Genomic DNA, 11,361 nt, shown 5'->3' on the forward strand with positions numbered 1-11,361 from the left:
ACCCCCACCCCACCAAAGCCTTGCCTCCCACCCCCACCCCACCAAAGCCTTAAAGGCTTAAAGGTTCCTACCCCAAATCCAAATGCCCTAAAGTTGAGGTCGTGTGGCTATCCATCTCTTTCTCCATTAAACTTTGCCTCCCACCAATTTGTCACAATTGTGGTTCTTCAAAAAAAATCTAGGCACCCGTCTGGTCCGGTGATGGTTCTGTCCCCATCGGCCTCCCATAGGTCCAGTTGGGTCTCCTCCTAGTTGAAATAGAAATAGGGTTGACGATTGACAAAAAAAAAAAAAAAAGGATTTGGGGTAGGAAAAGTCAACAAAGAAATCATCCGGTCCGATTTATGTATTTTGCATAAGATGTAATTCAATTTACACATAATATAACTCATTTTACACAACGCATGACTACATAACAAAATTTTATGGGCCACACACATAGTGTAAAAAATGACGTATAAGATGAAATTTAGACCTTATATTTTTTTTGCCCAAATCTTGGCCATTAACTTTTCAGAATAGTTGCAGGAACCGTTCCCGCCCCAAATCCAAGGCCTTTAGGATTTGGGATAGGAACGGTCAACAAAGAAATTATATGAATCAGTTTTGTGCATTTTACATAAGATGTAATTCAGTTTGCACATGATATAACTCACTTTGCACAATGTGTAACTATAGAATAAAATTTTATGGGTCTCACACATGATATGAAAAATGATATATAAGATCAAATCTGAACCTTACATTTTTTTTTTGACAAAATCTTGACCATCAACCTTCCGGAACCGGGCGTTTACCATCCGACAACATGATCAAGAGTCTTTAACAAGAGCCCCACAAGAAATGGTCATGAATCATTTTCCTCCTTAATACAAGGTCCTGGACGCAAATCTATTCTGGCAACATTACCACAAAAAATTGATACTATGATCTCAGAACAGGCTTTGGCTTTCCTGACCCAAACAATACAATATCCTTTTTATAGGGTGTGTTTTGATATCAAATTATTCAGAATAATATTTTTAATAACATTTTAAACACATTTTTCAATTATTCTTTTTATATTTTTAATTACCTCTTTACATGACATATATAATATCACAAAAAACATTTTACATGATAATTCTAAAAAAAAAATTCAAATAATCTTCAACCCAAACTTGTTACTTTGGGATGAAGGGAAGGCGCTGAAGGCTAAGGCTTTATTTGGATTGCATTTTTCTAATTTTTTGTAGAAAAATTAATCTAGCGATTTGATATATAAAAAGATGATTGAAAAATGTGTCCATGAAAAATATAGCAATTTATCTTTAAAAAATTGCAATCCAAACGGACCCTTGGTTACAGTCTTTAACAGTTTCAGGATTGGTAGAGGTCCAAAAAGAGGGTTACCCTAGCCTGAAACATCGTGTCAGAGCTATATACTCCTAAGTACAATTTAACTATTTTGTAGTCTCTCTGTTTCATTCTGTCATTCGTTGCCCCATTTAACGAGGGCTGGCTCTGGAGCTGAAGAAAGCTCTGAAACAGTGAAACTATACACATACACCTAGAAAATGGAAGAAGGGTTGTTGGTGAAAGAGAGAGAAGTGAAGAGGGAAAGGCTGACATGGGGTGTTATAGGCCAAGAAGCGAAGAGACTTTGCTACATAGCAGGACCTATGGCGGCTGTGACTCTATCCCAGTTCTTGCTCCCGATGATATCTTTGATGATGGTTGGGCACTTGGGTGAACTCTCACTTTCTAGCTCCTCCATAGCCATTTCCTTTTGCAATGTTATTGGCTTCAGCGTTCTTGTAAGTTCCTTCTCTTTTGTTCCTCTTCCAGGCTTTTACTGACGTTTTCTTGCAAATATTTTTAAGCTTTAGGAGAGACATTGAAAACTTACATGCGACCACTGTGTGACGTTCCTGTTTTGTTTTCTGTCACTGTAAATGGCCAAAAAAGTCTCCAAACTTTTTGAAATTCTTAACCCTTTTTCTGCCCAAAAAAAAATCACTCATCTTCTCAAAACCATCCTTTTAGGTCATTCCGACGAGTTTAGCTCTTAATGTGACCGGAAACAAGTAAATGACCTGTGAATGTAGATTGCTCAAAACAATTGCTTTCTTCGGCTTCTTCTTATAAGCAGTTTATCTCACTTTTAGTACTCACAGCCTCTTTCTTTGGAGCAACGGCTTTTTTGGCTTCTTCTCACCAGCGACAACAATGGCAATAGTAGTCTTCACAGGAGCAGGCTGCTTGAACGAATTATTCACCTTAAAAATAGTTTTTCCGATGCCAGATGCCTTTTCAACTAAACCGACAAAAGCTACTTGAAATTTGCCAGCAACTTCTGCTTCTTTTTATGAAATTTGCGGACAATCGTGTAGGGACCCGATCTAGCTATGCCTCCTTAATTGCAATAATTGCCTCCTTAATCATCTGAAAATCGGCCATGGATGAAAATTGAAAATCGGCATTGCTGAAATTGAAGATCGAAATTTGGATCAGATTCAATCGCGACCTTGTTGCGACCAAATTTGACATGAAGGAGATGGGTGGAAGTGCTGGAGTGGGAGAGGAAGAAGGAGGAGGGGTAGGGGGAAAAGGAGGGGAAGGGGGCCCAGTGGAGATGGGGAGGGGAGTGACGGTGGAGGAGGGGGTAGAATGGGAAGAGAGAGAGAGGGAGAGAGGTTGCTGTTGTGGGAGAGTACGGCGGTGGAGGTTGGGAGGGGAGTGATGGTGAAGGAGGGGATGCTGGGTTGGGTGCCGGGAAGGTGGTGGCGGAGGAAGAAGAGGTGGTGGTGTTGGTTTGGTTTTTCGGGTTTAATTACATTTAGCTCCTTTTAGCTTGATCAAAATACAAATTAGTCTTGAAGTTTGAGGTGTTTTTGTGAAAAAGTTGGGGTAATTATTTTTAGACATTTTTGTACTTGAAAATCTACACTAACTGGTTAAATCGCTAATTTCTGGTTGGATTAAGTGTTAAACTCGCCGAAATAATCCAAGAGGCTCATTTTAAAGAGATGAGTGACTTTTTTGGCAAAAAAAAAAAGTTAAGTGATCAAACGGTGCAATATTAAGTAGTTTGGTGACAATTTTTGTCATTTACTCTTTGTCTGCTTCATCAACTTTAGTGGAGGAAGAAGCGAATCGATGTTATCAAATCGTCCTGAAATTGAACTCTTCAGATTGTACGCATAGAAGTCTTGACAAAATCTGACTTGTATGGATAAAAGACTTAAATCCAGTTCCAACCTTGCCATCAAGATTTGACTTCATAATCATGAACTTCTTTGTTTTCTTCATTCCTCTCCCTTTGCCTGGATTTCTGAGATTTTGCTATGATATTTAATGTTCTAATGTTTGTGTGATCAATGATCAGTGAAAGGATATGTTTGATTTTGCTACCATACTACAATGAATGTCTCTATCAAAATTAATAAGGCATTGTTTTTCCTCGGTGATAATTAATGCAGACATGAATAGGAGGAAAGGCAGAAAAGTTTTGAGTACGGCCATTTATTATACTCTGCAATTGCCTCTGCCAACTGCAAAGGTTCTTGATTAATTTTTACTTTGGGTAACATATATTTTTCGTTTCTTTTTCATTTTGTTCGTTTCTTGAGGAGGAGGAGGAGGAGAGAGGATGCATCAAGAATTTTGAACTCATTGATAGAGCTTATGGAAAATTCAATTATTGCTAATTCGAGTGTCACCAAAGGAAATATTTCTGTCATGCTAATAAGGACAAAAGCTGAACCTCCATTAGTACAGCAGAGGGTCCAGAAGACAAAACTTCAACTGAAGATATATTATGTTTCCATAGCATGAGCCAAAGAGCTTTGCTCAAGCAGATGTCTTTGTCGTTCATTAATTTATTTCTTGGCAAAGGTCCAACAATGACCAAAGCCTTTAGGGAATGGGAATTGTCAAATTTAGCGTCTCATAGATAGGGACCACGAGATATCAGGAATTACACATGTCCCTCATAATCCAAATTCCAAAGGTTTTTTGATAAGAGGGAAGGACAACGATATGCTGTAAAAAGGAAGTAGAGAAAATTGAAAAAAGAAAATTCCCTTTTGATTCTTCTTCTTCATTTACATTTTCTGCTGGAGGATGGGTTTTTGTCACTACAATCTGACTTTCAGTGACAACACGATGAGCACATAGTTAACTTTTGAATTTTGATTCCGTCATGTGTACTATGAGATTAAGACGTAAGAGCATGAATTTCCAATTTGGAAATGTGAAATTCAACGAAACAATATAATTTTCCTACCTACCTGAGAGAGCTCCTTGGTCACAAGAAAGAGTTACAAAGACTAGTGCTAAAATCTTGTAAGTGATAATGGAAGAGTTGCAGGAAAGAGTAACAGGTAACATGTAAGTCATAATGGAAGATGCAAAATTATCAAGACTAGTGCTGCCATTTTGTATGTGATCTGAAGTATTCTGTTCTTGGTAAAGATTTTAGTTTAAGTACACATGAATATTTTTCATTAAAAGACAAGAATGTGTACGACATGACTAGGGGTAATTTCTGATTTACATGCATATATTGAGGAAGATAAAGTCTTGAAATGGTTCTAATCAGAAGTGGACTATTTATGTGTCAAACAGTTAGGAATGGCAAGTGCACTGGAAACTCTATGTGGGCAAGCCTATGGAGCTCAGCAATATAAAAAACTTGGAACTCAGACATATACAGCAATATTTTGTCTTCTCATTGTTTGTATCCCACTCTCAATCATATGGATATACTTGGGACGGATACTCATTTTGGTTGGACAAGATCCTCTGATTTCACATGAAGCTGGAACATTTGCTACATGGCTTATTCCTGCTCTCTTTGGCTATGCAACTCTTCAGCCACTTATTCGATTCTTTCAAATGCAAAGTCTGACCTTTCCCATGTTCATAATTTCCTGCATCACAATTGTTTTCCACACAGTTCTTTCTTGGGTGCTTGTCTATAAGTCTGGATTGCAGAACCATGGAGCTGCATTAGCTATGGACGTTTCAATGTGGTTCAATGTTATTATCCTTGGTTTGTACATGAGCTACTGTTCCTCCTGTGCACAAACCCGTGCTCCAATTTCAATGGAGATGTTTCATGGTGTGAAAGAATTTTTCCGCTTTGCTATTCCGTCTGCTGTCATGATTTGGTAATCTCTGGATATGTTGCCAATTTTCTTTTTCTTTGGCCTTAGAAATGAAACATCTTGAGGTTCTAAAGGATGTTGCGTTTATGCATGATTTCCAGCCTTGAATGGTGGTCATATGAGCTTATGATTTTGTCGTCTGGCCTTCTGCCAAATCCGGAGCTTGAAACTTCAGTCCTGTCTGTATGGTATGTTCTGTGTAAGCCTCCTGGAAGCTACAAATTGAGGGACGAATAAATAAATCTTCAGGGGAGAATCTAACGTTTTGTTTTAATTTTCTGAACAGCCTCAGTACCATTTCGACACTCTATTCAATACCATATGGACTTTCTGCTGCTGTAAGGTATGTTGAAGACAAAGTGAATATCCGCTCCTACCTCATGATCTGTCGATGACAAGAAGACATCCAGATATTAACTTTTCCTCGTGTTTTTCTTCAGCACCAGAGTGTCAAATGAGTTAGGAGCAGGAAACTCAGAAGGCGCTCGAATTCCTGTAATTTGTGCCGTAATCCTTGCCTTCACAGAGATGATAATAGTGAATACAGCCCTTTTTGCTAGCCGGCACGTATTTGGCTATGTCTTTAGCGGTGACAAGGAAGTTGTGGATTATGTCACAATTATGGCTCCTCTTGTTTGTCTATCTGTTGTAATGGACAGTTTCCAAGGAACCCTTTCAGGTTAATTCTTGAACTCCTTTCTTTTGCTTAATTTCTTTTTATTGTTGTATCAGAAGGAACAGGTAAGAGGGGGGCTAGGTTGGACTGTTGCCTTATAATGCAACTAAAATTTTCAGGTGTTGCTAGAGGATGTGGCTGGCAGCATATAGGAGCCTATATCAATCTTGCATCATTTTATCTAGTTGGAATTCCTATTGCTCTTGCATTAGGATTTGTCGCAAAGTTAGAAGGGAAAGGTCTATGGATTGGAATCCTATCCGGTGCTACTGTGCAAACTCTACTGCTATCCATAGTAACAGCTTGCACAAACTGGGAAAAACAGGTCTGGTATCTGGCTTTTTTCTTAATTCCATTGAGCTACTTCCATTTGAAATCCGAAAACTGTTTATTTGTCTTCATTAACTCGAAAGCCTTCAATATCTTATTATGCAGGCAATAAAGGCGAAAGAGAGGCTGTTCCAGGAAAAAATTCCGGCTGAAGATGGACCAATTTGATGACAGGATATCTACTCCTGCTAATTGAGAATAGGTTTATCTGGACCATTGTACCGTTACTGTTTAAGGATAATTTTTGTTAGGAATAATGACTCGGTAGAAGTGTTGAGACAAAATTATCAAGCAGGGACTATCATTAAGGTTTGCCATTTGAAATAAGCGAGTCCAAACATAAGCTTCTCCATCTAGCGTTTCCAGTGTACTTCCCATTCCTTACTATCAAAATATTGTTAGAACATGAGAAACTACAGCTGGGAAGATTTGGACAGCAAGAATACAAAAATCTTTGCCCCCAAATGGGGACCCCAAATAAAAAATAAAAAAGCACAAATTACTCATATTCCCTGTATATTTGTATAATATTACATGAGCCCCTTAAGGTTTGAAAATGGGTTTCCTCTTGTGGTTTTATATAAAATGAAAGTTAGATGGAAAGCATCTTCAGTAACGGCAATTGACCAGAGACATGCTCCAGGAGCGTGTGTGGTGAAATTATGATATCTATTTAATCTTCCTATCATTTCATATAAATATCTAACCAACCCTCTGTAATTTTGTATTTATCAACATAATTCCTCTAGAATTTTATGTAAAGTGATTAAACCCTTATTTAATTTAGTATTTAAATAATCCTCCTATCATTTTTCACTTTACATGAAACTATTGAGGGATTATTTAAAAAAAAACAATTACTAAATATTAGTCGGATCTAGCCGACAAATGGGGGGAAAACCAAAAAAAAAAAGAGTATAAATTACTCATTTCCCCTATACATTTGTACAATACCAGATGAAAGTTACCCTCCTATGGTTTCATATAAAATGAAAGTTAGATGGAAAGCATCTCCATTAAGGGGCTAATGGTGTTGACGGAGACATGCTCCAAAAGCGTGTGTGATGAAATTATGGTATCTAATTTAATCCTCCTATCTTTTTATAGAAATATCTAATCAACCCCTTGTAATTTTGTATCTATCAACATAATTTCCTTATAATTTTATGTAAAGTAGTTAAACCCTTATTTAATTTAGTATATAAATAAGGGCAATATTGATATGTCTACTAATGACAATACAAAGACTATTATCCATCTATTTTTTTCTCTTTATATGAAACTATTGAGGGATTATTTAAAACACAAAATAAAAAGAAAAACAATGACCGAATCTTAGTGGGATTTAACTACTAGGTAAAATATAGAAAAACCCCTTGAGGTTAAGTGAATATACAAAAAAGCCCCTTATAGTTTCAAATCACACATTTCGATACCTCATAGTTTGAACTAATTTAAAAAAGTGATGGAAATCGTTTGAATTACCGAGTTTGAAATACACACACTTCTTTTGAGAGTATTTGTATTGGAAACAAATAAATTTTTAGTTGATAGACCTATTATACCCTTAGAATTATAATACAGCAAAAGCCCTTTGTGGTTAAGCAAACATATAGAAAAAAAGTCTCTTATGATTTCAAATCATATAATCCAGTACCTCGTGGTTTGAACTAACTTGGAAAAATTAATAAAAATCATTTAAATTAATGAGTTTGAGGTTGCGTGACATGGAAAATAATTTTTTAAATCAAAATTTTAGCTGATGTACCTATTAAACCCCTTAGAACTTATAAAATTTCGAAAAACAACCCAAAACTCTCAAATACAACTCTCCTTATTTTTATATACAAAATAAATAAATAAAAATTTTCAAATAAAACTCACCTTTTTCCTATGCACAAAATATATAAATAAAAGCAACATTTAACTATAGGGGGTCTTTCTGTAGGTTGGCTTAACCACAAGAAATTTTTTTCGTAAGTTTGCTTAATAGGATCGTTATTAGAAGGTTAGTTTTGACGATTTTCGTTACTATTTCAAATTAGTTCAAATCATGAGATGTCAAAATATATGATTTAAAATCATAAGAGACTTTTTGGTAAGTTAACTTAATCTCAGAGAACTTTTTTGTATTTTATCCTTAACTATTGCACGTACTATACGCTACAAGATATCATAGCAACAAGAGCAGGTGAACTCATCCGTCAGTTTTGGGCCTTTTTTGCTGGACATGCCACTTTTCTTTTCGGCTGGTTCAACCGTACGAAAACCTAGAATTGTCGTTTCATTTGTCAAGAATTGATAACCGAGACCCAGTGAGGATGTTTTTCAAAGCCAGAGCTTGAGAGTTGCATTTGTTAGTGTCTGAAGCAATTTTTCTTGTCACAGACAAAACATATCATTAAAAAGATGGGGTAATTTCGGAAATCTCCCTTGAGGTTTGAGAAATCTCTCTAACCTCCTCTAGCAGAATTTTGGTGACTATTGCTCTATGCTAACACTTTAGAGTTTATTACAAACTTTGTTTGGGGAAAAAAAAAATCTTTGTAGTAATTAAAAGAAAAAAACTAATTAAATGAGAATTTTATTAAGTTTCAGAGCACACGCGCACAACTGATATTGACAAGATGTTCTTTAATCTATGGGTGTAAAAAATTATTAGGGCACGTAAGTTTTTCAAACTTGATAATGAGTTGGAGTTGGATTTTGGGCCACATAAGTTTTTCAAACTTGATAATGTAAGGTTTGAACATTGACCTTCCATCCCACTAAACTTTACAGGTTTTGATGGTGGCCATTGAACCAAGCTTTGTAGTTATATCAACCTCTTTATCACTTGATTGAATAATCGTTATTATGATTCTCAACAGTGTCCTTGTAGCAGTCAAAACTAGGAAGCAAGGTAAACTGAAAAAAGAGGATGAAAGGAGACTTGGAGTTGGAATTTGGACCTTCCTGTCCCAAATTTCAACTGAAGTTTTTAGGATTTTTTTGGTCATAAAAATTTCTAACATTTAGAGAATTTTGAATTTGGAACTTAATGACAATTATAATGTCATGAAACAAAATTGATAATCAAGTGAACATGTCAGCAATTTTTTTTCCCTTTTCTTTTAAAGGGTTTATGACCTGCTAAATAAATGTAATGTTTTCTAATGTTGGAGATGAAAGGAAAAGACAAAAGGTCAAAGGAGTGAAAGAAGAAAAAAAATAACAAAGAAAGATTTAAAAAACCAAAAGATTCAAATACTGCATTCCAGTGTATTTTTGTCTCACAAGATCACATGAAATCCAACTTTTAGAAAAATTACAAAAGAGAGTAGAACTGAGGTTATAAAAGATTGAAGAACTTACTAAGGGAGAGTTCCAACTGAATTATCAAGTTTGAACAACTTATGTGGCCCAATAATTTGTTGCACCTATGGATTAAACAAAAAATCTTGTCTAAATCAATTATGGAATAAAATTAAAGGAAATAAGCAAAAGGGCATTTGTGAAATAAAATTATCATCTTGCTCATCAAATTACTTTTTGAATTGTACTTTTTCTGGCCTGAACTGATTTGTTACCAAAAATTGAAAAGCAACGGAGGTTAGTGAAAATTTTCAAATCTCAGGAAAGGTCAGTGCAAAAATCATAAAACTCTGAAGTTATCTCGAAAACAATTTGAGTATTGCTACTTGTCTCTGGCACTACGATTGCAAAAAATGTCAGTATAAGGATTGCCTTGGATAGGCTGAGAAAACTGTTTCTTTAGTACTGGATTCTATCCCATCTCCACAAAAGAGTAAAGCGTTTGTGCATTTTGATTTGGATATTCAAGCGAACGGCAAATTTTGACCTTACTATCAAAAAAGTAGAGTTTGATGACACTCTTTAAGTTTCCTACAAATGACAATAAATCCACATAACATAATAAGACAGACAGGAAATGGCTCGTCCGTGCTTGGTTTAATTCTCATGATTTGGAGGACTTCTGGGATGTTTGAGTTTGGACCTGTAAAATGGGCGGTGGCCTTTGTAGACATAGAGAAAAATGGAGGAGGCATTTTACTGAAGGAGGGAAAGAAGATAGAGAGACCATCGCGGGGGATAATATGGCAGGAGGTGAAGAGGCTAGGATATTTAGCAGGACCTTTGGTGGCTGTGACTAGAGGTGTCAAAAAAATTCATTTACCTAAATCTACTCTTACCCGTTCACAAATAGCTGAATATGGATATTTTAAATTTTTATATGTGGGTATAAATGGATTATCTATTTATTAAATGGGTATAATTGGATAATCTGTCAAACTCAATTAAACCCATTTAAACCTCTCCATCGCCCCTTACAATTCATGACAGAAACCCGATGCATTCAAGCTATATCTGCCAGAAGGACACTAAGATTATTGAACTCATTGCTAGAAAATTTCATGCATTAATATTGGTGAACTCTTGTATACAGTGGAACGTTTGATTTTTCAACCTTAACAAATATTTGATGCATTTTTTATGCAAATAGATATCCTACTTAATTTTTTTTTCCAGATTATTCACTTTGTCATGATGCTAACTACTTTTATTTCATTTATTATTATATGTTGATTTTATCTTATCATTTTATTTCTCGTAATTTGTCAACTTGCTCATTTTTTAGCATTATCAATTTATGACAAGTTTTAGCCTCCTTTCCTACCTTTCCAAAATGAAAATTTAAATTTATGCAAGAAAAAAAATGCTAGGGGTTCCAAGTTTTTGGATTAAGTTTTTATTTTAAATTTCATATTATTTAGTTCACATTTTTATATTCCTATTATTTAATTATTAAATAGTATGTAATTTTGCGACATAGCACACGGATAGGAAAAAATTGATAATTAGACTTATTGAACATTATAAGTAAATATTTAAAATTAGTGATGGGTACAAAGGGTGATATAAATTGGTAGTTTAGTTTACAAAATGAATTTAGATAAGTTTGGAAAAAGTTAAAATAAATGGGTTGTAAATAGATAATTAGGTTATTCAACTCATTTTTTGATTTACCCATTTATACTTATCTAATTAAATGGATACAAATGAATTTACTCACTTATACCCATTACCTTTTTTTTACCCGTCCAAACCCATTTTGACACCTCTAGCTGTGACCTAATCACCATACTTCTTTTTTTTTTTTTCCCTGGGGAAACGTTAAACCTTATCACCATTCTCGTTGCAAGG

The 11,361-nt window shown here is 35.3% G+C and overlaps 1 protein-coding gene across 1 annotated transcript; it reads left to right on the forward strand.

Annotated features, from left to right (window-relative positions):
- The first annotated feature begins 1,439 nt into the window (after nt 1–1,439).
- On the forward strand, nt 1,440–6,662 carry LOC113751714 (protein DETOXIFICATION 12-like). Its single transcript, XM_027295823.1, has 7 exons — nt 1,440–1,796; nt 4,609–5,153; nt 5,252–5,338; nt 5,437–5,493; nt 5,591–5,829; nt 5,946–6,151; nt 6,262–6,662. Exons 1-7 carry the CDS (start codon nt 1,557–1,559, stop codon nt 6,322–6,324), a joined length of 1,437 nt encoding a protein of 478 aa, XP_027151624.1. The 5' UTR covers nt 1,440–1,556; the 3' UTR covers nt 6,325–6,662.
- The last annotated feature ends 4,699 nt before the right edge of the window (nt 6,663–11,361 follow it).

Source organism: Coffea eugenioides, chromosome 11 (genome assembly GCF_003713205.1).
Source record: "Coffea eugenioides isolate CCC68of chromosome 11, Ceug_1.0, whole genome shotgun sequence".
In the NCBI taxonomy this organism is placed as follows: domain Eukaryota; kingdom Viridiplantae; phylum Streptophyta; class Magnoliopsida; order Gentianales; family Rubiaceae; genus Coffea; species Coffea eugenioides.